This window comes from Phacochoerus africanus, chromosome 8, assembly GCF_016906955.1.
Source record: "Phacochoerus africanus isolate WHEZ1 chromosome 8, ROS_Pafr_v1, whole genome shotgun sequence".
Classification (NCBI taxonomy): domain Eukaryota; kingdom Metazoa; phylum Chordata; class Mammalia; order Artiodactyla; family Suidae; genus Phacochoerus; species Phacochoerus africanus.
The window spans coordinates 179,126-207,072 of NC_062551.1; the positions used below are offsets into that span (position 1 = coordinate 179,126).

The window sequence follows — 27,947 nt, forward strand, 5'->3', positions numbered from 1 at the left end:
ACGCTCCCAACCCCGCGAGCCTGGACGGCATCATCTGCCTGGAGAACAGGAGCAGGGATCCAGACAGGCAAGGCCGGAGGGCTCCCAAACTGGCAGACGACACGCAGCCCTGCTGGCAGTAAGACCAAGATGGCAGGTCACAGAGTGGGCACTCTGGTGGAATGTCGTGATGGCAGCAGAGGACAGGTGGCCCCACAGAGCCCAGTGTCCCCCCTTGGAGCACAGACCAGACGGTTCTCAGTTCACACCCTAGTCAGGAGACCACAAGACCGCCTTTATTAGGCCACGAGTGGCCGTTTGTACAGTTGACAGAGCGGCTTCCCCTACTGGGACCACAGAGCATTGGCAGGGCTCTCAGGCCAGCACCTTCCTCCACCTCCGTGAGGCCGGCGACACCAGCTATGGGGCCGATGGCCAGGCTGTGGATGCCAGGCCGGGGCAGCAAGCGAGCTTGGCTGTCGACCTGCCAGTCGGAGGGTGACACGCCCAACAGGAGCATCTCGGCCCCTCCGCGGCTTCCCAGTGCCTCTGCAGCCCGTGGCCTGCTAAGCTCAGGGGACCAAGGAGCCACCCCAGCCGAGCATCACCCGGGACGGGACTCTGCCCTGCTCTCATCCGAGGACGGAGAAGAGGCCTTCCCTGAGCCGAGGCTGTACCCCACCTGCCCCACCCCGCTCCCGCCCCACCCAAGGAATCCTGAGAGGAAACGTCCTCCCCCAGGGAGGGTCCTGCAGTGAGCCTGACCCCAATGAACTCGGGCCAGGAATCATGAGTATAAATATAGAGGCTGTGAGTGCAGGAGTCCCGCAGATGAATCTATGTATATATGTACATGCTCGCTCCGCAGGGCGCCCGGCGGGTCTTCCCGGGAAAGGCACTTCTCAGCCTGGTCCAGGACCGGCCCAGCCCCTCCCCGGCGGCACGGCCACCTGGGGGCACCGTGAGAAGCATCTGGCCGGGTGGCCCGGGGGCCGGAGACCCTCACTTGAGGTCGAGCGTCCAGGTGTTCGGGACGTAGAGGGACTGGGTCTGGCGGGCGCGGCGGGGCGTGTTGAGCGCGTCCACACTCTTGCGGCTGGAGCGCACCACGTCCGCCACGAAGCTGGTGCAGTCGCTGCAGACCTCCTTCAGGACGCAGCCGTGGGCGTAGATGTGCGGGAACTCCTCCTCCACGCTCCGCCACTGCGGCCCCTGCAGGGACCTGGGGCGGGACAAGGCCATCGGGGGCGCGCCCGCGTCTCCCCAGCCCCCCTCGCGCACGCCGGCTGGCGGCGCAGGGCCTTGGGAGCTTGGCTCCTGGGCTCCGACCATGCAGCTGCCCCCGCCCCCCCCCACAGCCGCTGCCCTGCGGGGGCAGTCCCTTGGGCGCTGCCCCCACCCTGCTCCCGTCGCGGTGGGCGCCCGACCACGGCGGCGCCGTCAGCGGGGCGGGGCACTCACTGGAAGGCGTCTCTTCGCAGGGGTGGGGGGGCTCTGCCAGCTGACGCCCTCTGCGGGCTCTCAAAGCCCAGGGTGTAGACGGGGATGTGTGCGAACTTCTTAGAAGGCATCTTCATCTAGGACACAGGCACGACCGGCACCCTCGTCCCCCGAACGGCCACCTGCCCTGGGCCTGGTGGGGGCAGGGCCAGCCGGGAAGGCACCTGCGCCCACGCTCCCTGGACGCCCCCTCCACGCCTGGAGTCTGGAGGCCGTGCCTCCTCCCTTCCTAGAGCCAGAACTGTGCCATTCTGACACCCAAGATCCAGCACCACACCCGGACTCCATCACTACGTAACAGCTGATGAGCTGGTGTCTCCCAGGTCAAGTGGCAGGATAAAAAGGAAGGGTTTGAAAATAGTGGCGCTAAAAACCCCTCTTAAGCTGGTTACTGTTTCTGTTCTTTTTAGGGCCACACCTGAAGCACAGGGAAGTTTCCAGAGCGAGGGGTCGAATCAGAGCTACAGCTGCCGGTCTACACTACAGCCATAGCAATCCTGGGTCAGAGCCGCACCTGTGACCTACGCTGCAGCTCGAGGCAACACTGGATCCTTACCCCAGTGAGCAAGGCCAGGGGTGGAACCTACGTCCTCATGGATACCGGTCAGGTTCCTCACCTGCTGGGCCGCAACGAGAACTCACAGGTTATTGTTTAGGGATAAGGCGTGTGGGGTGACCCATGAGCCCTCAACCTCAGTGCACACCTGCATGCATGCAGACACCCCAAGCTGCTACAGAATGAATGCCTCCAAAAACGCTCAAGGAAGCTGCGTCAGGAAGAGGATTTGAGGAGGAAAAGAGTGTTTCTTGGCACGGGCCCACTAACATTGAATATTAAAAAAATGAAATAATTTTTTGGCCACTCCCACAACATGTGGAAGGTCCCTCCCTGGCTAAGGATCAAACCCGTGTCACAGCAGTGACACCACCGGATTCCCAACCCATGGAGCCACCAGGGAACTCCAACAAAAACAATTTAAAAGGGCCATCTACAAGGGCCTTTAAAAACTACAGAGTCTCCGAGTTCCTGTGACAGGAGACGGCACAACCGCTGTCCCACCCGCCCCTCGCCTGTGAACCCTGGACAAGCCCAATCAGGCCGCAGGACACCTCTCTCCGACCACAAGGGAGCCTCACCTTTATGCTGCAGGAACTGCAGACAGCTCTGCAAAGGAAAGAAGAGGGTGAGACCAGCACGGGCCGTGAGGGTTCCGGCCCCCAAGCCAGCCGGTCGCTGCCTTTTGCTTGAGCCCTGACCACATCAGAGCCTGCATTTCATTTCACTTCCAAAGCTTTTTTACTTAGCTCTGTACCTCAAATCCTTCTGCCCATCACCGCTTTTTCTGGGGAATATCTGGCCTGACTTCTCTGAGAGCACTGTTGGAGCCAGAGGGGCCTCAGCTGAGAGGCTCACTTCTAAACAGTTTTTAATTTCCATATGTGATTTCAAAAGTGAATGCCTTCTTGTAAAAATTCAAACACTAGAGGGAATTTTTTTTTTCTTTTAAGGGCCGCACCTGTGGCATATGGAAGTCCCCAGGCCAGGGGTCGAATATGGAGCTACAGCTGCCGGCCTGCACCGCAGCTCACGGCAACGCCATATCCTTAGCCCACTGAGCGAGGCCAGGGATCGAACCCACGACCTCATGGTTCCCCGCCGGACTTGTTTCCGCTGTGCCACGAGGGGAACTCTTGCTGGAGGGAATTTTATTTATTTTTTTATTTTTTGTCTTTTTGCTATTTCTTGGGCCGCTCCCGCGGCATCTGGAGGTTCCCAGGCTAGGGGTCAAATCGGAGCTGCAGCCACTGGCCTACACCAGAGCCACAGCCACACGGGATCCGAGCCGCATCTGCAACCAACACCACAGCTCACGGCAACGCCGGATCGTTAACCCACTGAGCAAGGGCAGGGACTGAACCCGCAACCTCATGGTTCCTAGTCGGATTCGTTAACCACTGCGCCACGAGGGGAACTCTTGCTGGAGGGGATTTTAAGTTAGACGGAGGAGTCCTCTCCCGGAAGCCTGTTGTGGAGATGATCCCTGCTGGCAGCAGTTTCCATCCTCCACACTCAGCACAGATTAACAGAAACATACATTTAAAACAGAAATACAGTGAGTGAGATGGGGAGTTCCCGTCGTGGCGCAGTGGTTGACGAATCTGACTGGGAGCCTTGAGGTTGCGGGTTCAATCCCTGGCCTTGCTCAGGGGGTTAAGGATCCGGCGTTGCTGTGGGCTGTGGTGTAGGTGGCAGACGCGGCTCAGATCCCACGTGGCTGTGACTGGCGTCGGCTGGCGGCTGCAGCTCCAACTAGACCCCCTAGCCTGGGAACCTCCATATGCTGTGGGAATCTGCCCTAGAAAAAGGCAAAAAGACCAAAAAAAAAAAGCGTGAGATGGGGCAGCCTGTGTACTCTTCCACGAAGGGAGGCCAGGGCTCTCCCCCACATCACTCCAGATGGCCCGGACTCTTTTTTTTCAGGCAAGGGACCGTGTGTTCTCGGACAGAGGTCCCCCGGTTTGGCAAGGGACAGACCTCTGGGTTGATTCTATTCCACTGCAGCCAGAGGCCACACTTGGCATCGCACATCCTTACGCATTTCGGAGCGTGTTTTATGGCACAAAACAGGTCCACTGCAGCAATGTGCAGCTGACAAGAAGGCACTTGGCGCTGTTGGGTCGACTGTTCCCCCGAGGGCGGACTGGACGGCGCCGGGACCGTGTTCCGCCCACGCTCCGCGCTGTTCCCGCATCTCATCGCAGCCGCTGACGGCGCTGCTGCTCCTCGCAGCTCTGCCGGGGTCTCGCTCCGTGTATCTCGGATCCCTTGCGAGGAGCACAAAGTGTGCGGGATTATTTCCTCATTTTATTGTGATTGCGTGAACTCCTCTTGACAATAGTCCTTGCTCCACAGTCTCCCTCGTGTGGTGTTAACAGATCAGCTCAGACTTTCTTTAGACGAGCGGCGGCATGGTGTGTCTTTCTCCATGCCTCTCCTTCCACCCAGTTTGTCTTTTATTTGAAGTGCCTATCTCGGAGTTCCCGTCGTGGCGCAGTGGTTAACGAATCCAACTAGGAACCATGAGGTTGCGAGTTCGGCCCCTGCCCTTGCTCAGTGGGTTAACGATCCGGCGTTGCCATGAGCTGTGGTGTAGGTTGCAGACGCGGCTCGGATCCCGCGTGGCTGTGGCTCTGGCGTAGGCCGGTGGCTACAGCTCCGATTCGACCCCCAGCCTGGGAACCTCCATATGCCGCGGGAGCGGCCCAAGAAATGGCAAAAAGACAAAAAAATAAAAAAATAAAGTGCCTATCTTGGGAGTTCCCGTCGTGGCTCAGTGGTTAACGAGTCCGACCAGATACTTCTGATTCTCACCTCCAGCCTTCATGCTATTTATTATCATGACACGTCTTCTGTAGAGATATATGCTATCAACCCCACAATACTTTTTTTTTCTTTTTAGGGCCACGCCCATGGCACATGGAAGTTCCCAGGCCAGGGGTCGAATCGGAGCTGCATCTGCCAGGCTCCACCACAGCCACAGCAACATGGGATCCGAGATGCGTCTGCAACCTACACTACAGATCTCGGCAATGCTGGCTCCTTCACCCACTGAGCGAGGCCAGGGATTGAACCTGCAACCTCATGGATACTAGTTGGGTTCGTTACCCCTGAGCCACAACAGGCACTCCCCCACAATGCATTTTTATTCATTTTTTGCGTACTTGGTAGTCTTGGAGTGGATGCCAGTCAAAGAAGTTCCACCTTGTTGGGGGTTGGATATTGGTTTACCTTTGAGAGGTGTAAGAAGATAATCTTTTTGGGGGGGTGCGCTCGTGGCATTTGGAAGGTCCTGGGCCAGGAATCAAACCCATGCCACAGCAGGGACCCAGGGTGCTGCAGTGACAACTCCAGATCCTCACCCCCTGCGCCACAGGAGGTGATGGCGGTGTTGGCGGCCTCGGGCCCTGGCAGCTGCTGTCCCCGGTGCTCTTACTCCGGATGCGCATCCCGCTGTCTGTAGGGTGTCGCTTTCCTCCCGCGTGGTGAACCTTGTTCAGCATTCGTCCTGGTGAGGGTCAGCCTGGCTTTGGTATTTCTGGAAATGCGTTTACTTTGGCTTTTGTTTTGACACAAATATTCCTTCCTTTTTTTTCTTTTTTTGGCGGCACCTGCTGCATACAGAAGTTCTGAGCCAGAGACCAAATCTGAGCTACAGCTGCAACCTATGCCACATCTGTGGCAGTGCTGGATCCTTAGCCCACTGCACCCGGCAGGGGATCAAGCCTGTGCTGCTGCAGAGACAGTGCCCTATCCTTAACTCACTGTGCCACAGCAGGAACTCTTTGACACAAATGATATTGCTGGGTATAGAATTTTAGACTGAGCTTTTTTTTTTTTTTTCCTTCTTTCAGTATTCTAAAGATGTTTTTCCACTGACATCTTGCTTGCAGTGTTTTAACGAGAAATCTGCAGTCATCTTTATCTTTCGCTGCACGTGATGTGTTTATTTGCTGACGGATTTTAGGAATTTTTCTGTGTCATTGGTTTTGATCATTCAATGAATATGTGCCATGCAGTGATTTAATTCATGTTTCTTGTGCCTGGGATTCACTGAGATTTATATTTTTTAATCAGATTTGGAGAAGTTTTTACCATTATTTCTTCAAATGCTTTTTTTTAACCCTACTTTTCCTTCGGGGACTTTAATTACACCCATATGAGGCTTCTGCATGTTATCCCACAACTTGCTGATGGCTTTTTTGTTTTTAAATTTTTTCTCCTGGTGTTCTGTTTTGGGTCCCACTGCCTTGTCTTCAAGGTAATGCGATTTTTTTCCCCACACTTTCCTCTGAATATCTAATCTGCTATAAGTCATCCGGTGTAATTTTTGTCCCAAACATTCCCGTTTTCACGTCTAGTGGTTTGGTCAGTCTCTTCTTTTATCTTTTAACTTTTTCAACATATGAAATGTAGTTCAGAATGTTTTTTGGAGTTCCCGTCGTGGATCAGTGGTTAGCAAACCCAACTAGCATCCGTGAGGATGTGGGTTTGATCCCTGGCCTTGCTCTGCAGGTTAAAGATCCGGTGTTGCCGTGAGCTGTGGTGTAGGTCGCAGACGCGGCTCAGATCTCAAGTTGCTGTGGCTGTGGCGCAGGCCAGCGGCAACAGCTCCAATTCAACCCTTAGCCTGGGACCCTCCGTATGCTGCCGGTGCAGCCCTAAAAAGACAAAAAGACAAAAAACCAAAAAACCACCTTTTCACATCCTTATTTGCTAATCCTAACGTCTGCGTCAATTCTGGGTGGTTTGGCCGCTGTTCCCGTCATGGGCCTTGTGTTCCTGCTTGTTGACATGCCTGATGGTACCTGACTGGAGGCCGAAGATTACCTCCTGCTGGCTGCCAGGTAGTCCCACACGCGAGCTTTGATTTGGGAAGTAATTAAAATTCTCGGGCGTAGCTTGGTCCTTTCTGGTCTTGCTTTTGGGACCGGTTCGTTCTGGAGCAGTGCTCTCTTTGGGGTTCTTATTCCTCCTGCTAGTGCAGCAAGACCTTCCTGTGTGTTCCACCCAGTGGCCCATGAATTCCAACACTGCTTCCATGGCTCATGGGAACAGATACTATTCCTGGCACTGCTGCTTTAAACCCTTAGGACAGGGTTGGTAAATGTTTTCTGTAAAAGGTCAGAGAGTCAACATTGTAGGTGTGGCTCAGTGGGTAATGAATAAATAAATGGGTGAGGCTGTGTTCCAATGAAACCTTTTTTTTTTTTCTTTTTAGGGCCACACCTGTGGCATATGGAGGTTCCCAGGCTACAGGTCAAATCAGCTGCAGCTGCCGGCCTACCCAACAGCCACAGCAAGGCCAGATCCCAGCCGTGTCTGAGAACTACACTCTTGACTGGATCCTTAACCCACTGAATAAGGGCAGGGGGTCGAACCCACGTCATCATGGACGCTAGCTGGGTTCTTAACCTGCTGAGCCACAGTGGGAACTCCCCAGTAAAACTGTGTTTCTAAAAGAGGCCGTGGGCCAGATCTGGCCCATGGGCTGGGGTGGAGGAGGCTGCCTGAAGATGACCCTTCCAAGCACGCAGGAGTTCCCTCGCGCGAACGTGCTGATCCGCGCCCTCAACACTCCCGAGGGCCTCTCTGCAGGTCCCTGAGGCTGGCTTCCTGGCAAATGCTCTCCCCTCTGGAAACGTGCACAGAGAACCCCTGCTTCCTTGGTGCACCCAGGTTCTCAGCCTCACCTCCTTCAAGGAGGGGAAGGGGCTCTGAGTCCAGAGGTGAGGCAGTCAGAGGGGACGGCCATCCTGTCTGCTTCCCACTGTCTTGAGAACCAGTGTTCCATAGTCTTCGAGGTTTGTTTCTTTTCTTTCCTTTCTTTCTTTCTTTCTTTCTTTCTTTCTTTCTTTCTTTCTTTCTTTCTTTCTTTCTTTCTTTCTCTTTCTTTCTTTCTTTTCTTTCTGTCTGTCTGTCTTTTTGCGTTTTCTAGGGCTGTACCTGTGGCGTATGGAGGTTCCCAGGCTAGGGGTCTAATCAGAGTTGTGGCCACCAGTCTACACCACAGCAATGTGGGATCCGAGCCGCATCTGCGACCTACACCACAGCTCAGGGCAACGCCAGATCCTTAACCCACTGAACGAGGCCCGGGATCGAACCCACAACCTCATGGTTCCTAGTTGGATTTGTTAACCACTGTGCCACGACGGGAACTCCCGAGGTTTTTTCTTTTTGGCTGTTTCACATGGACCATGCCTCTCCTGCTACCTGTAACCCCACCTCGTAAAAGGGGTGCCCCTAAAACTCCTGTTCCTTAGTCGCCCCAGTCACAGTGCGTGACCGAGTCACCCAGCATCACCGGAAGCGCTCCTGGTGTCCCGTGTTAATTCGCAGCCAAGGTGCACACAGAAGGCTCACCTTTTGCAAAAGAGACAGGTCGGCGGCCAGGAGAACAGCGGGAACTTGGTTCGGCAGCAGCAGCACACCTGTAAGCAGATGCTGCTAGAGCCCGGGCTTGTCCCCTACGCGCCAGAGTCCCGTCATGTCCTCGCCTGGCCGCCCGGCCTCTCACCTTCCCCTTCCTCAGGCTGCTCAGGAGCTCCCTGTTCGGCACGAACTGCTCCATCTCGGCCTTCACCAGCACGCGGCGCACGTCCATCACCTCCTCCACCGTCAGGGCCAGGCTCTCGGCGGGGTGGCTGAACTCCTGGGGGCACGAGGCGCGGGGGGCCGGCTCAGGCTCGCAGGGCCCACCCTCGTGGGCGTCTGCACAGGGTCCCTCTTCCCCGAGGACCCTGGCATCCTCCTGGCCTCAGGCCACCCACGGCCGGCAACTTCCTAAGAGGCCCGCTGCTCCGGCCGACCAGGCCTGGGAGCCGTACCACCCCCGGGACATCTCTGTCGGGTCTACAGGCGCGGGTCCTTGCGACCCGGCCCTGCCCCCCATCCGGCTCACCCCCAGGCCCCCAGTGACCAGTCCTCCATCCCCAGTCTTGCTCACAGTGCCCCCCGGACCTGAAAAACCTGTTCCCCACCTGCAAACACGCCAGGCCAGTCAGAACCAACCAGAGCCCTAGGCCCACTGCCGGCTCCCTGCCTCGCTCCCAGTGCCAACCGATCACGGTAGCTCAGGACTCCAGCCTGTGGCCTGCATCTGTCCACCTTGAAATACCCTCCTGGCCCTTGGGCTGGCATGGAGAATGGACCCTGTTCTGCCCCCAAGGGAGCAGGTCTGTGTTCCTGGCATAGAGCTCGGCCTCTCACAGCACCAGTCCCTCTTCCAGAAAGTAGGGTGTTTCAGCTCCACCAACGACGTGATGCCCGGCGTCCAGAACTGACGTTGGCTCCCGAGACGAGGTGGCATGGGGAACCAGAGGCCAGTGGGCGCTGGACAGTGTCTGTGGTTCTGATTCGCGGCGACCTGTCATATCGAGGCTCGCTGATCACCTGCTGCTCCTGGCACTGACTCAGTCTGGGACCCTGTGTTCTTTGGCCTGAAGCAGCCAGGCCCCCTGGCTTGGGATCTCTGACGCCAGCCGCCTGGTGCTGCTTTCCGCATTTGAACAATCTTCCCTCTAAACCTCACAGACATTGCTCTAACGCCACACGGTGCCAAGAGGTCCCAAGCGGGGTGGTGCTCAGACTGGCTGACGACGCACTCAGGGCCGAGGCAGGGCTGCTGAAATTTGGGGGTTTGATGGCCATGCCTCTCAAAAAGCACGCACCGGAGTGCCCGTCGTGGCTCAGTGGTTAACGAACCCAAGTAGGAACCACGAGGTTGCGGGTTTGATCCCTGCCCTTGCTCGGTGGGTTAAGGATCCGGCGTTGCTGCCAGCTGCGGTGTAGGTCGCAGACGCGGCTCAGATCCCGCATGGCTGTGGCTGTGGTGTAGGCTGGTGGCAACAGCTCCGATTGGATGCCCAGCCTGGGAACCTCCATATGCCGTAGGTGTGGCCCTAAAAAGACAAAAAGACCCAAAAAATTTAAGAACAAAAAAGCGGGCACATGTGCCCTGATCCCTCGACAGACGTCCCTTTAGGAGGTGGTCCCGAGTGGCGCCGTGTGACTCGCTTGTACCCCACGATGGAGGTGGAGTGATGGTGTCTCTTCTGAGACTGGGCCATAACGACGGGGGCTTCCTCCTGGCTCTCGGACCACTCGCCCAGGGGCAGCCATGCTGCACGGCGGCTCGGCCAGTCCCGGGGAGTGCCCACGGCCGGGTAGGAGCCCCGAGGAAGCAGACCCTCCAGCCCCGGCTGACCCTCCAGCTGCAGCTTCGCTGGAGACTGAGCCGCTGCTGGATTCAGGACCCACAGAGACTGTGATGACAAATGTGTGTTGCCGTGAGGTTTGGTGGTGATTGTTAACGCGGCAACAGGTACCCGACACAGGACTCGGCCGGCAGCATCTCGCCCGGCTGGAGACTTAACAGCCACCTGCCTTTTACTTTTCAAAGCCTTTTAGCACCGGCGCTCACCTGAGCCTCTTGCGAGACCCCAAGGACGGGGTGAGGAGCGCACGCCAGGTTCCTCCACACGCCAGCCTGGAGCCCGTGCCTCAGCGCAGCCCCGGCCGGAGAAGGACCTGGTTAAGGGAACGCCGGCCCTTCTCTGGGGGTCTTAGGACCCGGCCGTATGCCAAGGCCGAGTGGGGGCCTCAAAGTTCCCTGCACCTGTTAGCCCCTCACAATCACGGGTCAGACGAAATTCACAGCGGATGACCTGAGACCCAGGGAAAGGCAGAGTCCAGACTGACAGAGGGCTGTCCGGTCGCGCTGCCTCCCTGCGCTGGCTGGGGGGTTTCTCATGGGTCCTAAGCCCCCCAGAGATGGGACCAGGTCCTTCTCTGGCCTGGAGCTGCAGCGGCCTGAAGGCCCAGGAGGTGGCGGCGAGGACCCACCTCGTCCGAGACCCACCCCACGAAGGAAGCCCCCACCCCTGCGGAGGCACCCCCACTTACCAGCCACAGGTGGGTGGTGTCTGGGGCTGCGGAGGCGCTGGGCCTGTCCTCGGCCGAGCTCAGGTCACTGCGTGGCGGGGAGGTGGCGTCAGGCTGGGTCTGGGCGCTGACAGGGAAGGAACCTGGTGGAGGAGCAGGTGTGGGGCCTGTCGGGTGGGTGGTCACTCGAGGAGCTGGAGGTGGCCCTGGGGCAGCAGGAGGCAGGCTGGGGGGAGGCCATGCCCACACCAAGGGTGTATGAGGGCCCCCAGTCCTGAGCCCGGTGGGGAGTCCCAGGGCAGCAGCCCTGCCGGAAGGGCCTCCCCCTTCTTCAGCCCCACCCCCACCCTTTGCATGGGACCCAGGAGGCCCAGCGGGTCGAAGGCCGAGGGAGCAGGCTGGCCCCACCCTGCGTCTCGGAGCATCCAGGACAGGCTCGGGGCCCGGAGGGGGGGGGGGGGAAGAACCTCTTCACCCCAGAAAGTGAGTCGTAATTACTAAACGGGAGAGTCCTGACAGGGGCCAGAAAGCAACAGGGTGGTTCAGGGGGCCCCCGAGGGTAGAGGAGGCCCTGGGCAGAGGGACAGCCCCCTGACCTGGGCACTCGGTGGACCCAGCCCCCAGCACGGTTGGACTGACGAAGCTGCACGGCCAGGAGAACTGCCCGCCCGGCCCGACAGGGAGGGGAGGGTCGTGAGAGAGCCCAGGGGCGGTGGGTTCCAGAGCACTGCGTGCTGCCTGCTCAACACGTTTCCAGGGACAGAAGAGACGACCAGGAGGGCTGTCCATCTGTCCATCTACTCAGCCCCCGCCACCTCTCCTTCTGCAGGCCAAGACGTTGAAGCTAATTATCTGGATGTAACGGAATCACGGGGATTTTTTTCTTTTGACGGCCCCTCGGCATGTGGAGCTCCCGGGCCAGGGATCAGATCCGAATCACATCTGCAGCCTCAGCCACAGCTGTGGCAATGCCAGACCTTAACGCACTGTGCCGGGCTGGGGACTGAACCCGCATCCCAGTGCTCCAGAGAGGCTGCCAATCCGTAGTGGTAACTCCATAGAAACACAGCGGGGTTTTTTTTTGTTGTTTTTTTTGTTTTTTGTCTTTGTAGGGCTGCACTGGCAGCATATGGAGGTTCCCAGGCTCAGGATTGAGTCGGAGCTGTAACCGCCGGTCTACACCACAGCCACAGCAATTTGGGATCCAAGTTGTAACTGTGACCTACACCACGCTCGTGACAACACTGGATCCTTAACCCACGGAGCGAGGCCATGGATTCAAACTTGCATCCTCATGGATACTAGTCAGGTCCATTTCCTCTGTGCCGTGATGGGAACTCCAACACAGCAATTTTTTTTTTAGTCTTATTTTAAAGTTCTATGATGAACATGGACTATTAATTTAAGAAAATTTTAAAGTTAGAAGGTGGAGAATGGCTGCCTTCCTGCAGGTGCAAGCTCCTCCACTGAAGATGCAGGAGTGGGCCGGGCACGTGGTGCCCACGGGACAGCGTCTGGGGCTGGGGGGCAGAGGCAGCCCTTACCCGGCTCCTGGCCGCCTGGCCTCCAGGAGTGCATGCTGCCTGCGCGGGGCCGAGACAGCTCCAAGCCCGCTGGGTGCTGAGTGGCTGGCTGCAGGCCAGAAGTCACTTCACCCCGGAGCTGGACCAGGTCGTGCTCGGAGAAAGAGCGGTCTCGCTTCAGGGTCACCTCCCCACACGGAGACTCTTCCTCCTGCGGACGCACCAGCCCAGCGCTGCCCTGATCCTCCTGCCCATCAGTGCCCTGCACCCGGACCGAGGCCGACAGCACAGAGCCAACCTCTCCTTAGGGCCCAGCCCAGCAGCCTCTGTGCTGTGGAGTCAGGTGCCTCAACAGCCTAACCCTTGCCTGAGGCCCCCGGAGAGTCCTGGAGAGGACAGGATGGTGGCCACGCTGGACTTTGAGGGCTTTTCACCTCCGAGTGGGGCTGCCAGCTTCCCAGCCCCAGGATACTGGAGCCCACGTCAGCCTTGTTGTGCTGAGGCCACTGTGCCAGCCACTCTTCTGAGCCACCACCACGAGAAGGTGCCCAAGCCCTGCCAGGCCTGCCCGCCCACCCCCGCTGCTGGGCAGAACCAGCCCCACAGCAGGATACCAGCTTCATGGCAGGGGAGGCCCCCCACAGTTGGACGCTGCACCCTGGCTGGGCTCAGCCCCTGCACCTCCTCTCTTGGTCTCTTTCCGGAACCTGCGAGCTCTGACCTCAGACGTGGTCATCTCCTCCATCTCGGCCAACGTGGGCGCCTTGAGCAGAACCCGGGGCCGTGGGCGCTGGGCGCTGCTCCCGGCATCCGTGACGGAGAGGTTGATGCACGAGGTGGACTTGACATCCCCAGAGCAGGCGTTGAGGATGCAGGGCAGAGAGCCGAAGCCTGGGGAGGAGGGCGGTGAGGCAGGCTCGGCCGGGGCAGTGCGGGGTGGCGGAGGGAAGCCGGGGGCTGGGGGGGGGGGGGCGTGCCACGCTCACCCCGGCCGTCCCGGTGCCTGCCCTCCACGGGGCGCAGCCTGCGTTCCTGCTTGATCTCCTCCAGGATCTTCTCGTGCAGAGTCCTCTGCTTCTGGGGTAAGGGGCGGAGCCTTCTCTCGGAGACCTGCGAGGGGGCAGGCGGGCTGGGGCTTGAGGGATCCCAGCGCCGGCGCCGCAGGGGCGGCGGCGGAGGTCCTGAGAGGTCCTGGGACAGGCAGGCCTCCCGCAGCCGCAGAGGCGCCCAGTGGGTACCTGCTTCAGCGGCGGCCTGGAGCGGATGAAGTCCAGGATGAGCTCGTGGGCGTCCTTCTTCACCCTGGGAGGGATGTCCCCGTCGACCTGCAGGGGGCGGGAGGCAGGGGGCTGAGGCCCGGCTGTGCGAGGACAGCGCCACCCCCCGCCCCCACCTGGCGGCTGTGGCCTTCGCGGCCTCACCACCAGCCTTCCCCGCGCCGCGGATTCTTCTCGTGGAGACGGGTCAGTGGCAGCGCCTCATAGAAGAGGCGTCAAAATGAAATTAACGCACAGGTTTAAGATTCTCGGCGCGACAATGGCCCCCAGCGGGGACCGCGTGAGCCACAGATGGGACAACCCTGCAGCCTCGGCGCCTGCCCCTGGGCCCCCGTCTCCCTGCCCTTGTCACGCAGTGTCCCTGAAAGGGCCCCGAGCCACGAGATGTCGGTCCGTGGCCAGCACACCAAGCAGGGCTCCCGCGCCTGGAGGGCCGGGCGTGGACGCCCCGCCCCGCTCACCATGACCTTGCGCAGCTTGTAGTTCCTGGCGCGGATGTCCTGCATCAGCATCTCGAAGGGCGTGAGCTGGAACTCGGTGGGGAGGGGGTTGAACTCCTGCTCCTGCACCTTCTTCAGCTTGACGCCGTGGCGCAGCTCTCGCATGAGCTGGACCCAGAGCCGGGCCTGGGCCAAGAAGACCAAGAGCGCCCTCAGCCTCAGGCCGAGGTCCTGGGCGACGCCCCGGCGGTGCCCGGGCCAGCGGGGGCCGCATCTTACCCAGTCCGTGCGCCCCAGGCTGTCGAGCTCCACCAGAGGCTTCTCTGCCTGTGGCTCATCTTCCCGAAGCTTCTGCAGCATCTGTCAGTCCAGGGGAAACAGAAGAACGACAGCCACAAGTGTGCGGCCCTGCTGACCTGTCCCCGGGGATGTGTCCACACACTCTCTGTGCCACCAGCTGGAGGAGGGACCCGTGGGCACGCTGGCCAAGGTTTTGGGGCTTAGAGAGATCTGGCGAAACCCAGTTGACCACCGTGGAGCCACACAGGAGCCCCTGTGTCCCACTGGCCTTCTCCCGGGCCAGGGCAGGGAGAGGACATCAGCCCCCCAACCCCCATGCAGAGCCTCCCGGCTTGCAAAAGACCCTGCCTCCTCTCAGCGGATCCGCCCGCCCCACTGAGGCGTCACGTCCTCCACAGATAGCAGGTGCAGGCAAGGAGGCGCCCCATCCCGAGGGGCCTCAGACCTCAGCTCCCCAGGAACTCCCTGCCTCTTGCCCCAGGGAACAACCCCCCTCAGGGAGCAGCTGCCAGCTCTGCACGCGACCCCTCTGGGCCTCCACCTCTGACTGGCATCTGGACGGCCGGCTCCCTGAGGCCAGTTTGGGGGGCGTTTTTTATTTCAGTGTTCCTGGCTCCCAGCACTGCGGGTCACGCTAGGTCTTAAACACTGGCTGACTGGGTGAATGGATGGGTGGACAGTGCCTGAGAGGGGAAGGCATTCAGCAAGTTCGCGGAGCCCCAGGACCGTATCTCACGAACTGGGAGAAATGCTGCCATCGCAGCAGGTGCCCGGGAAGCTCGGGAGCGTTGGTGCACTGTTCTCCGCTGAGGATTTGGGCAGAGGCTGCTAGATTCCTGGCCCTGGACCCTGGCAGCAGCTGGGGCTATGTTCTCACTAACCCCCTCACCCTGGGGAAGCATCTGACCACACAGCCTCCCCCCCATGAGGAAGACAGAATCGGTTACCCTGGCTTTCCACCCAAGCCACTTGCCAAACTGCTTTGGGACACTGTAACCCTCTGCCAAGTCTGCCAAGCACGTGGTGTGTGATGCTAAAAACAGACCTGTGTGTGACCCTGCGGACAAAGGGCATGAAGGTGGGTCCCCTGTCCTCCCTGAGTACACCTGGCCCCCAAATGCCAGCCAGCTGGAGCCCCACCCACCCCGCCCCACCCTGTCCCCCCCTCCCAATTGCCTGGAGCTCTCCTGGGGAAACTGCTTCAAGCCTAGAGCTGTTTGCGCCTAAAGAGCTTTTATTTGGGTCAAGACCTGGTCTCGGCAGCAGAACGGATGACAGGACAGCGCTGAGACTGTCCACAGTTAGGGCACTAGAAGGACACCTCTGAGATGCCAGGAGTTGGGGGTGGGGCTGGGAGGCTGGGCTACTGACTGACTGCAGACGAGGCCAAGGGAGCCAAGCAGCATCTGAGTTGCCCTGCCCTGGGGCTCAGATCAGTGAGTACCACCCCGAGGGCGTGCTCAAGCTCAGAGCCAGGGAGGCCGGCCCGAAAAACCGCCTTGGGGAAAGAGATGAGACACATGCCCACAGAGGGTCAGGGTGGATCAGGGACCAGCAGCAGTGACTTCCCAAAACACCTCCTGCCACTTAAGCCAGAGAGCGCGGAGGCCGTCCCCCCCGGGCACGCCCGAGTCTCTGCTTTCTCTCCCTGAGGCGCTGGTGGAGGCAGGGTCCCTGGGCGCTGGGCGCCCCGCTTCAAGGAAACCCGTCACTTCCTCCTGAGGGAGAGGCTGGGAGGGCTGCAGGAAAGTTCGGTCTCCTGCCTTCGGGGCCACGAGGAGGCAGAGCAGCCTGGGACAGAATGCCAGCTGGGACTCTGCCCTGTACGAGCTGCGACGTGGAGCAAGACACAGCCTCGTGGAGCCTCCAACGGCTCACCTGTCAAGTGGGTGCTCACCAGGCAGGGTGGCGGAGGGGAGGTGGGCCTGTCACTGGTGGGGCAAACAGCTGAGCCAGCATCCTCCCCCGAAAGCTGCCCACCTCCCCAGCACGTCAGCACGTGGGCCCCTCTGCGTGGGTCCTGGGCAGGAGCAAGTGGCTGCCCTCAGCTTCCCGTTTTCAGAAGGAACCAGCACCTGGCAAGAACCAGAGGCAGGAGGCACAGCTCCCCTTGCAGGTGTAAGCGGGGCTCAGAGACGCTGACGACCACCCTGGAGACAGTGGGGCGAGGCCACGGGCTGAAGGTGCTGGGAACCAGGGGCTTCGGTTTCTGCGCCCCGCTCCCTCCTGGGCACAGTCGGCTAAGGAGAGGCTGTGAGGGTCAAGCTGCAAGTGCCAGAGGGCAGGACAGTGCCCCAAGGGAGCTGTGCCACTCGCAGGCCTGCGCCCGGACTCCCACTCCCCGCGGGACAGAGGGTGCGCCGCAGGGCCGGGAACTTACAGCCTGGCCTGGCCCTGCAGACCTGGCTCCCCGCCTCCTGGTCTCCTCGCCCCTCTCCGGCTGCAACCCCTCCCGTTGTCCCGCCTTCACCTCCGGGGCCTCCTGGAAGCCCCATGTCCTCCTCGGCTCACCTCCTTGGCCTCGCGGACCCTGGCGAGGAAGGCCCGCAGCTCCAGCGTCTCCACGAAGAGCGCGCGGCACACGGCCTGGTAGTGGGCCTGGGCGCCCCGGGGCTCCGTCAGGCGCGCAGCGCACAGGCGCATGGCCTGTGCGAAGGTGCGCACGGCGCGGGGGCCGCCCTCGGCCTCCTCCTCCTCCTCCGGGCCCCCATAGCCCTCGTCGGCCGCCCCGCCGCCACTGTCGTCACAGTCGCTGTTGGCCATGAGGTCAATGAGCCGCTCCAGCTGTGGGCTGAGCTCCCGCTCCTCGTGCTCGTCCAGCCCCCAGTCCAGCGCACGGTAGATGGCAAAGCCCAGCGACTGCACCACCTGCGGGACAGGGGCCCCGACAGTCACCAGGGGCCGGGCACACAGGCAGGGGTGCCCCGAGGGGGACAGCCGCAGTCCTGGGTCCCAGCCACTGGAGGAGAAGGTCACAGCTACCCAGGGTGAAATGGAACTCCAGCTGCCCCCGGGGCTGGGGTGCCCCACAGGCCGCCCAAGCGTGGAACAGGGCAGGGTGATCCCCAAACTGCACAGCCACCCGGGTACTGAGTGGCAAGCTCTTAGCAAACGTGCCACCTAACACGTGACTGCAGCTCCTCTCCCAGGGACTTAACCAACAGAAAGGAAACACAGCGGTGGAGCGGTGAACCCGCTGGGCGCAGCCGGGTACTGGGCAGCCGCGCAGAGGACGGAACTGGGGACAGCACAGAGCAGGACTTTCTGCGGCCGGAGGCCACATTTAACAGCTTCGGCGGTGCAAACACTGGTCACAGCTCACTGTCAAGTTCCCCCCCCACTCCATTTAAAAAGGACGGGGAGGTAACCTACTTAAACATTAGGGTCTAGTGTGCTATAAATAGTATAGTATATTTTATTTTGTTTCTTTATTTGCTTTTCAGGGCTGTACCAGCAGCATATGGACGTTCTCAGGCTAGGGGTCAAAAGTGGAGCTACAGCTGCAGGCCTAAACCACAGCCACCCACAGCAACGCCCGAGCGAGGCCAGGGATCGAACCTGCATCCTCATGGATACTGGTCAGATTTTTTTCCACTGCTCCACAACAGGAACTCCTATAATAGTGTATTTTAAGTTAGAGGAGAAAGACTAGCTTATTTGATAAATGCTGCTGGAATGACTGCTTAATTACACATAATATGGTGGATACTTGAACTCACAATAGCCCCTCAATGAAGTATTTTAAGTTACATGTAAATTTAACCTGGAAAAGAAAAACCTAAAAAATAACTGCACCTGCGTAGGGGAAGGGGCTCGGGGCCACCAGGACAGGCATACCCTCAACTGTTGGACCTCCCGTGGGGCCCACGGTGCGGTTCTGCTGGCTGTGCATGTGCATGCACTTCTTTCTCCAGTAAGATTTGTTCTGGCTGCACTCACAGCATGCAGAAGTTCCCAGGCCAGGGATCAAACCCAAGCCGCAGCATTCACAAAGCTGAATCCTTAACCCCTAGACCACCAGGGAACTCCCAATAAGATTTTTTTTTTTTTTAAAGTGTATTAGCGCTTTAGAAATCAGAGGCTTGCAGGAGAGAGAGCTCCTAACTCCATGTTTTTCAGTCCTTAGCAGGGAGTCCTGTTTTCACGGAGTCCAGGTTCTGTGGAGGATGGTATGCTGCTCCAGTGCCGGCTGCACCTGCAGCCCCTGCTCATACGTGGCCCTACGACGGCGGGGGACCTGCTCCCACAGGGAGATGCCCGCCGGGCAGTGGAGGGCGCAGCTGAGCCCAAGGGCGGAGAGTGGTGACGACAGTACTTCCGTTACCACAGAGTTCTTTCTGTGATTTAAACGGCTTTCATACTTTCCCTCCTGACAGAGGTGCGAAAGATAGCCGCACAGCAAAATGACAGCAGCTCCTTGCCTCTTGACCTCGCCACAGACCTCGAGGTCACCTCTCGTTTCACGGGGGGTGGGGCGGGGGTGCACCTGACGGCAACGGGCAGCAGCCACACGGGACTGGGGTCGGGTGGGCTGACAGATGGAACCACCCCCGCTGCGGGCAGGCTGACCCACCTGGTCTCGGGGCCCCTTCTGGTCACCTGCCTGTTTCCTGTGACCTCACCTCCTGGACCCCAAGGCGACGGGCAGGGCCGAGCCGAGGGGTGGGAGTGAGAGCCAGTGTGGACACTGGACGGGGGGGGGGTAAGAGCCCGTGTGGACACCGGACGGGGGGGTAAGAGCCAGTGTGGACACCGGACGGGGGGGTAAGAGCCAGTGTGGACACTGGACGGGGGGGGGGTAAGAGCCAGTGTGGGGCAGGAGTGGGGGGACAGGGCACAAGAACAGGCCCCTCTCTATCCTGCAGAAACACCTCAGAAAACATCCTCGGCCTGGAGGGGGGGGAGGCCGTCACCCCGGTGCAGGGGACGCGGGGGACACGTGGGAAGAGGAAGCTCAATGGGAGCAAAGTTCACGCCACACGCCCACAACGCTCCCCGCCCGGCGGCTGTCTGACGTCTGCGGCAGGAGGCGAGGGCACTGCCCCAGCTCCGCACCCTGGGACCCTGAGTCAGAAGCACAAGGCCTGGAGCTGGTCCCACTGGGAAGGAGCCTGTGGGGCCCTGGCCTGGGGCGCGGGGTCTCCAGAAAGCGGCCGGATGCCCCTCCAGACTGCGGGGCTGGCAAGGACTCGCTTCGTGCCCACTCCCCCTGCCCGTCCTCGGCCAGAGGCTCAGCCCGATGCCCTGCTGGCTCCAGGGCGGCTCTGACACGGCCTCTCCTCAGGAGACCACCATGGGGGCGCAGGCCGAGCCCCCCTCCTCAGGTCGCTGGCCTGATGGGCCCCCATCCGGGAACGGGTTAACTCCACCGTGAGCTGCTCGGGGGACAGTGGCTCAGGGAAAAGCTGCCCTGTGTCCCAGCCCGAGGGTGGAACTCGGCCCTGGAAGCCGAAGACCCTTTGTTTTCCTGCGAGGAAGGGCCCGGGCAACGAGCCAGTCTGGAACCTTCAGCCCTGCCTGCCGGCGGCGTGTGGGAGCCGGGCTCCCGAGGCCCGGGACAGGGCGAGAATCGGGGCAAACAGGAGGGGGGGCTCCTCCACCCCCTCTCCGAGGGTGGGGCTCTGGGGTGAGTTTTCAAGCCTCCAGGCGGACTGGACCCCCATGTGCCAAGCGCCTTGTACATGTTTTCAGAATGGACAGCGGTTGTGCCCCTCGGAGCGCGGGGCTGAACTAGGCGACTCGGGGCGGGTGGCCAGCAGGGCCTGGGAGCCCCGGCCTCGCAGAGCAGCCGAGTGGCTCGGGAACACACACCGCTGGCCCCTCCCATTCCGATGCCCGAAAACTAAGGAGAGCGTCCCTCCCAAGAGCGCTGGGCAGCCCTGCGGAAAATCCGCATGTCGTCTGAACGCCAGGGTCCACGTCCAGTCTTATCGCTGACGTTTTAGGAACTGCCACCATGTGGTGATGAGCACAAGAAACCTCGGGATGGTTTTACTATTGCTTTTAAATTCTCCACAACGGAACACAGCTTCTTTCGGCACACGCCGTGGTATAACGCTGCGCTTAATTTTAAAAAACCTATTTGCACAAAACTGTTCACAAGGCAGTGGCGGAACAAACATCAAATTCAGGACAAACTTAGCTGGCGGGGAGGGAACAGGGCAGGAGGTCGTAGCCAGAGGGGGGTTCGGGGCGGGGGGCTCCTGGCCATTGGTTCTCGGGCTGCTTTTCCTGTTTGGCCCCCAAGACCCAACCCCCTGTGTCCAGGGAGCCCACAGCCCCTGTCACCTTGGCCACCTCCCTCTGCTCACTGGGGGGCCTTGAGGAGCAGAGGTCAGGGGTCGGTGGCTGGGGTCGGGGGAGGTAACATCACTTCTGCTGCCCTTCACGCCCACCGAGGTCCCTGCCCCCACCCCATGTGCCCTCACCAAGCCCTCCCGCCGAGCCCACAGTGCCTTTTGTCCCCGCCCTGCCTCTCAGGAATGACTGTATAACCTGACGTCCTTCCTTTTTTTTGTCGGCCACACCCGCTGCACGGGGCCACAGTAGCCACCGCAGTCACGACACGGGACCCCTTAAGCCACTGAGCCACCAGGGAACTCCAGCTCCATGGGCTTCAACCTCCCATTATGTGGTATACCTAAGCTTCGATCCGTGTCAAGGAAGCTGAAAATTCATACCTGGGCTTCCGAGCTGGCCGGTGACACCATGGTTGTGGGCTCTGCAAGAGGAGAGAACGGGTGTGAAGACGCTGCAGGATCCCCAGGATCCAACCAGCAGGCCTGACCCCCCAGATCCCCCCAGGAACACACAGTGCTTCCCCCACGGTCCCCATGAGAACCAGAAAGCTTCCAGCGGGCTGAGCCATCAGCCACCGGACGGATACTGACAAGGCCCAGCTCTGGGCCGGGCACCAGGAAAGCCCGGCGGCCTGGCCACAGCGGCCGACAGTCAGCGGCCAAGACAGCCCTGCCCGCCCTCGAGCGGTCACACCTCAAAGTGACCACTCAGGGGAGCAGCCAACAGGACCGTGGGGTCCACCTGCACCCGAGGGCAGCACGGCTGGGGCGAGAGTGTAGAGGGCTGAGGAAGGGAGCAGCTTCAGTCTGCAGGGAGGCCCTCTCGGTTGGAGGCTGTGCACCCCACGCCAGTGAGATGACACACCTGGGCTCTATCAAAACGCCGCTTTGCTCCAGAGTCCCCGAGCTGTGCCGCGAGGTGGCATCTGGCCACCGTCTCTGGGTTGGGGCCTCTCCTGCCAGAGATTCCAAGAAAACGGCTTCAAGTCCCGCTGCTGAACTGGGCTCCAAGCATTTTATTTTATTTATTTATTTGTCTTTTCTAGGGCTGCACCCGCGGCATATGGAGGTTCCCAGGCTAGAGGTCACGTTGGAGCTGCAGCTGCCGGCCCACACCAGAGCCGCAGCAACGCGGGATCCAAGCCGCATCTGCAACCTACATCACAGCTCACAGCAACGCCGGATCCTTAACCCACTGAGCGAAGCCGGGGATCGAACCTACATCCTCATGGACACTACTCGGATTCTTAACCTGCTGAGCCACAACGGGAGCTCCGGGTCCAGGCATGGTATTATGTTTATTATAAACGTGGCACTGAATTGACACATTCACAGGTACTCACTCCTGTAGCCTGTGTAAAGCCTGGGAGGGTGATGGTTCTGGTACCCATTTCACAGATGAAGAAACAGAAGCCCCAGCAGGGAAGCCTATTTGCTCCAAGGTGTCCTGGCGGGTAACTTGGTGCTGGGTGAGGCCGGGAATCTGGACTCCAGCAGCCCCCGGAGCCACCCTTGGGCCTCCCCAGAGGTCAGGCTGGACGAACCACAGAAAACTCACCTGTTTCCACACCCTTCCTCTAGTGAAGCACGCAGAACTGTGCGTGTGAATTCTAGCTGCCTTCGACTGAGCTGCATAAAACCCAGCACCCGTGGCATTCTCGGCTAAGTGAACCTGCTAAGCCTGCAAATATTTTCACAATATGCCATCAACAGGCAGGAAGATTGCCAAGGACAAAGGGAGCCTGCGGGGTGGGGCCGTGAAATCGTGGAACACACGCCACTCCCGAGTCAGGGGAGCTGATAGGAAAGTGAGCAGCCAGCCGTTTCTGCTGCGGGCTTGCTGGGCCCTCAGTCAAAGTTTGTAGCTGTGACAGGTCAGAGCCTACGGCGGGGGGGAAGGGGGCACAAATCAGACTCGGGGCAAAGGTGCTTGTCCTGACAGGGCCAGGGCCCTGAGTTACCCTGACATTAAGGGGGCTGGGGGCAGCCAGCCCTCAGCGTTCTTTATAAACCCAGCAGCATCTGGAAGGTGACTGGTCATGAACCAACTGGATTTCAAGTCACAAGGACTTAGGGAGCCTGGGGGTTTCGCAGAGTATATGTGCTCAGAGCTTCACTGCAGAACTAACAAACCACTTACTGCAGCTTCGACTGGGCAGCTGCCTCAAGAAGGCTGGTGCCACAACTCCTTCTCTGCAGCCAAGGAAATGGGCTCAGATGGATGAAGAAATTTACCCAAGACCACACAGCTAAGAAACGGCCGAGCTGGAAGTTCCCTGGTGATGTAAGGCGCAGGCCTCCACAGTGGCACGGAAGGCATCCCTGGCCCGGGAACTTGCATATGCCATGGGTGTGGCCAAAAAAGAGAAGAAATGGACCCGCCCTGGGTACCGCCAGACCCCAGACCACACCCTGCTGACCCCGGAAAACCCAGGTACAACCAACGTGCTCACGTGGCGCCCTGCAAACTACCTTTTGCTTACTTAAAAAACTCTACGGGGGGAGCAGACAGACCCACACAGATGCCAGCACTGGCTACTGGTGCCCAGCGCGTAGGAACGGGAAGCAGGACGCCTGGTTCTGCCATCGCCCCTCTGCTGGGGCTCTGTCCCCGCAGATAAGTACGGCCTCGCCAAGACGTCCTGGGAAGGAACGCGGCACCGGTAGCTCTTATAAAATAAGAAGTGAGAGATCGGGATGGGGAGCTTCCTTGACAAGGACCCTGTCGTGGTGGAAAATGGAAAAATGGCAGGTCTGGCTGGGGGAGAGCCATCTCCACGGGCCCTGCAGTCTGGAAGTGCCCGGGTGGCTCACAGAGCAAGTGCCTCCGCCAGCCCAGTAGGCAGGGCTGGCAGACAGAGACCAGCGGGCCTCCGCCACCACCCTCCTGGGGCATGGGTCGGCGGGGGGACAGGAGCACTGCTCAGGTGCCGAATGTGGTCCTGATTCTGGGCTCATCTCTCCAACCTCAGACCACAAGTGGGTACAGATGCAGACCCTGCCCAGGGTACAGTGCCCGGCGAGGGTGTGGGCAGGGCCACTGTCCCTGGTTCACAGCTCAGGTCTGGGACCTGCACTGGGCTTGGGGCCAGGACAGAGAATGGCCTTGGAGGATCCCACAATCCCCTTCGCTCCTGCTTCTTCCCGCTAAGCACGAGCTGGAGAGGGTGTGGGGGCCACCTGCGGCCAATACCCGCTCGAGCCTGGAAGCTGTTTGCCAAATGGGTCAAAGGCACCCTGTGACTGCGGCAGGCTCTTCCTCCCCGTTTGCTTCCGCCCTAAACTCACACTTCAGGCAGGGGTGTGGTCTTCCCTGAGGCAGAAACCCAGGAGCCAGTCCTCCTGGACATGTGCTGGCCAGAGCAGTGCCTGCCCCGAGCAAAATACAGGCTCCGCTCATCCTCTGCATCTTCGCCAGGGCCTGGGGAGAGCAGCTCGGAGCTCCTCTGCCCGGCAAAGCATCCACACACCCAACCCCTGCCAGCGCGTCCTGGGCACAGCCCCAGGGACACCCCACCGCTGGTCCAACAGACAGGAGGCGCCCTCGGATGAAGACCAAATTCTGACTGAGGTGTCCTCTCCGCAGCTCGTGGCAGTCACTGCAGCCTTCCAAGAGCCCACTGCGGCCCCACGACGCAGCCCAGAGAGGGAGAGAAGCTCGCAGCACAAGGTCGCCTGGGAGGGGTTCGGCACCTGTGATCCTGGCTCTGCAGCCGACCCCCAGACCTCTCCAGCCACCTGGGGATGGAATGAGCCATCCTAGCCCTGGAGGTGTTCCAGCAAGAGCTGGGGGACCCCTTCTTAGCGTGGGCCAGGGTTTCCGTGCCCAGCCGTGTCACCATGACGGGGCCCTGACAGCAGGGCAGACGCCCAGGCCCGGCCTGACCTGGGCAGACTCAGACACTCCTGTGTGGGACCCAGCGATGTGGGATCTGGGCCGAGCCGACCAACAGCAGGCTCAGGGGTGTGCACCTGCCACAGTAAAGCACTGGCTGGAACCCGTGCTCGGCTGCTGCTGCTGCTGGTGGAATCCAGGCTACAGGAGCAGCGTCCATTCTACTCCGTAATTCCCCCTCCATGGTCAGCGGAATGACAGACCCAAGCTGTCACAGGCCGGTGCCCAGGACCCATAGCCACACTGTGTTACCACGCCAGGGGAGCTCGGGGCATCGGATGAAAGTGAAGGTGTGGGTCAGCTAATTATCCTCAATTTCTGACCTCTCTGGCTGTGAGGAGGTCAATTTGTGCTGTGGGTGGGGTGGGGGGGTTTTGCCCACACCTGCAGCATGTGGAAGTTCCCGGCCCGGGGCTCAAACCCCAACGGTAGCTGTGATCTGCGTCAGAGCGGCGGCAACATCCGATCTTTAACCCGCTTGGCCGGGGATTAAACCCGCGCCATTGCAGAGACACCACCAGATCTTTACCCTGCTATGCCACAAGGGTAACTCCCAGTTTGCGTTGTTTCAAGGAGCAAGTCTGTGGGAGTTCCCTTGTGGCATAGCAGGTTAAGGATGCAGCGTGGTCGCTGTTGGGCTCCGGGCACTGCTGTGGCACAGGTTCAATCCCTGCCCCAGGAACTTCCACATGCCGCAGGCATGGCCAAAAAAAAAAGAACAAGTTTGTGTCATTTGTTACTGCAGCCAAAGGACACTCTCACATCCTGCGTTTAAACTGTCCGACCTTCGCATTCTCCAATCACAGGGCGAGGCCAAAAGGAAAATGCTTGAGTGGACACGGGTGTTTAAACTGCACTGGTGGGGATTCCTAGGAGAGCCACACAGGGGCGACATGGCCTCAGGCGCCCGGACTTAGCACTCGGCCTGCCTGAGTGCTGGGGCCCTTCCCCGAGCCCAGCGCCCTCTGAGGAGGCTAATGGGCACCCTCCTGCCAGGGACACTCACGGCCCCCATCCTGGGACCACACTGACCCAAGCCACAGAGCTGCCTTTGTGGGAGCCACACAAATCGCTCCGGCCCTGGCTTGTGCCCGGGCTCTGAACAGGTGCCTTTGTCACAGGGACTGAAGATGCTTCTTTGCGAAGGCAGCGTAGCTGGGGGTGGAGCCCCGCAGTGGCGTAGAGGCTGAGCTGCACCCCACGAGCCAAGGTCCCTCAGAGGCCCTACCAGCCGAAGCCTCTCTGAGAAGCACAGCACACACCCCGTTAAGGAGCCGGGTGGCAGGAAGCAGCCTGAGCAGCCACACAGGCTGAGCTGACAGTGGGTCATTTGTCATGTGACCCTGGGCATGGACGCCTCACTTTGTGGGGACCACCTTCCTGGGAGGGAGCCCTTACTTAGGGTGAGACTCAATCGCAATGCTGTCTACACACACGCCACCTCACCGTCACACCCAGAAGGCGCCCGTCCAGTGCCCACACCCTCGCCACACCCACCAGCCCCACGTGGCACCTTCAACCCTTGCGCCCCATTTTCTGAATGGGGTGCTTGGCATGCTTTGGGGTGGGAGAGACTTTACATTGAGAAATATGTGTTGGGGAGTTCCCGTTGTGGCTCAGAGGGAAGGAATCTGACTAGCATCCATGAGGATGCAGGTTCGATCCCTGGCCTTGCTCAGAGGGTTAAGGATCCAGCATTGCCATAAGTCTCGGTATAGGTTGCAGATGTGGCTCAGATCCCACATTGCTTCGGCTGTGGCGTAGGCTGGTGGCTACAGCTCCCATTCGACCCCTAGCCTGAGAACCTCCATGTATCATGGATGAAGCCTTAAAAGGACAAAAAAAAAAAAAAAAGAAAAGAAAGAAAATATGCATGGGGGAAGGACATGAGCATGGGAGCCATGCCTGGGAACTGTCTCCTGCATTCCCTGCTCCAGGCCCATCGCGTAGACCTGCAGGTGCTGGAACCAGGTCAGGGCCCCCACCCACCAGTGCCTCCCAGAGCCAGGTACGTCCTCTGGCTCCCCAGGCATCAACAAGGCCTCTGGGGGCAGCTGCTGTCAACTCCCCCGCAACCCGCGCATTTCTCGGAAAAAGAAGCTGAGGCCCCCCCGGGGATCAGGAACCTCCCAAGGCCTGTCAGGGGTGGTGCAAGCCAGGCTGATCCAGCCTGGTCTCCACCTTCCCCAGGGGCCTGCAGGGGATCACAGCGGTGCCTTCCTCCTCAGAGGAACAGGAGCTCAGGCCCTGCACTGCACATGGGCTCCTGGGCTCCCTAGTCAGCAGGGCAGAGGAGCAGAGCTGCCCAAGGACATCTGGACTGGCTGCCCCTCAAGAGTGCAGGGCCCGGGAGGAACCGTGCGTGACGGCAAAGGTGGGAGGTGCCAGCAGCTTCAGGGGAGTCAAGAGGCAACAGACAGAAGCTGCGTGGGAAGAAGGTGGTCTGGCTGCCAGAGGGACATTCAGGAAACAGGCGGGATTCCGTCTTTCCCGCCAGCACGCACACTTCCCCGCTGCTGGACAGTGCCAGGCAGCCGTCGCCAGGCGCCCATGCGCAGGGGGAGCCATCTAAAAAAATACAGACTACCGGAGTTCCTGTCTGAATCCAACTAGGAACCATGAGGTTGTGGGTTTGATCCCCGGCCCCGCTCAGGGGGTTAAGGATCTGGCGTTGCTGTGAGCTGTGGTGTAGGTCGCAGACGCGGCTTGGATCTGGTGTGGCTGTGGCTCTGGCATGTAGGCTGGCAGCTGTAGCTCCGATTAGACCCTGAGCCTGGGAACCTCCATGTGCCGCCCGGGAATGGCCCTAAAACAACAACAACAACAACGGGCTATCAACTACAATAAAGTTTAAAAATAAAGAAATTAAAAGATACAGGCTAAGTTTAGATGAGCAAAAATTAGCTAGAGATCTTGAAAAGATAAATGCATTTCAGAGTTCAGAAGATAAGCACTGTGAGAGCTTGGGAACCAGTTATATCCATAAAGTGTTTAAGGTTCTACTGGGTATGCTGGGATAGCCCCCGCAAAGCAAATACATACATTGTATGTATATGTATATAAAGTTGCACTATTTCGCACCTTCTACTATGAAGGTAGAAGCCAAAGTGGCAGGTCACTTTTAGTTACTGACTGAGTCATGCAAAAGTTTTCTAGAGCAGTAAATGACTCTGCTGCAAATCCAAGCTGTAGTGTAAGAAGCCTGATGCTTGTGTCATACAATCCTGAAGACTGGTAGTGGAGAATAATTTTTGTAAGAAAAGACATTTGCAGAGTTCATTGCAAGATTTAG

The 27,947-nt window shown here is 59.6% G+C and overlaps 1 protein-coding gene across 3 annotated transcripts in view; it reads right to left on the reverse strand.

Moving 5' to 3' along the window:
- Positions 1-253: 253 nt before the first annotated feature.
- Positions 254-27,947, reverse strand: part of SPIRE2 (spire type actin nucleation factor 2) — a 32,238-nt gene continuing 4,544 nt past the window's right edge. For 2 of the 3 annotated variants that reach the window (XM_047793536.1, XM_047793539.1), the window contains exons 2-15: positions 21,142-21,182; positions 16,973-17,329; positions 14,441-14,521; positions 14,183-14,347; positions 13,683-13,769; positions 13,431-13,554; positions 13,166-13,335; positions 12,466-12,655; positions 10,943-11,064; positions 8,556-8,690; positions 8,402-8,469; positions 2,617-2,644; positions 1,441-1,556; positions 254-1,201 (exon numbers count right to left, since the gene is read on the reverse strand). In XM_047793536.1, coding sequence (XP_047649492.1) covers positions 982-1,201; positions 1,441-1,556; positions 2,617-2,644; positions 8,402-8,469; positions 8,556-8,690; positions 10,943-11,064; positions 12,466-12,655; positions 13,166-13,335; positions 13,431-13,554; positions 13,683-13,769; positions 14,183-14,347; positions 14,441-14,521; positions 16,973-17,329; positions 21,142-21,182 — 1,904 coding nt within the window. In that variant the 3' untranslated portion in view covers positions 254-981. Of the gene's footprint in view, positions 1,202-1,440; positions 1,557-2,616; positions 2,645-8,401; positions 8,470-8,555; positions 8,691-10,942; positions 11,065-12,465; positions 12,656-13,165; positions 13,336-13,430; positions 13,555-13,682; positions 13,770-14,182; positions 14,348-14,440; positions 14,522-16,972; positions 17,330-21,141; positions 21,183-21,625; positions 21,685-27,947 lie in introns of those variants that run through there. The other variant, XM_047793538.1, reaches the window with a different exon arrangement.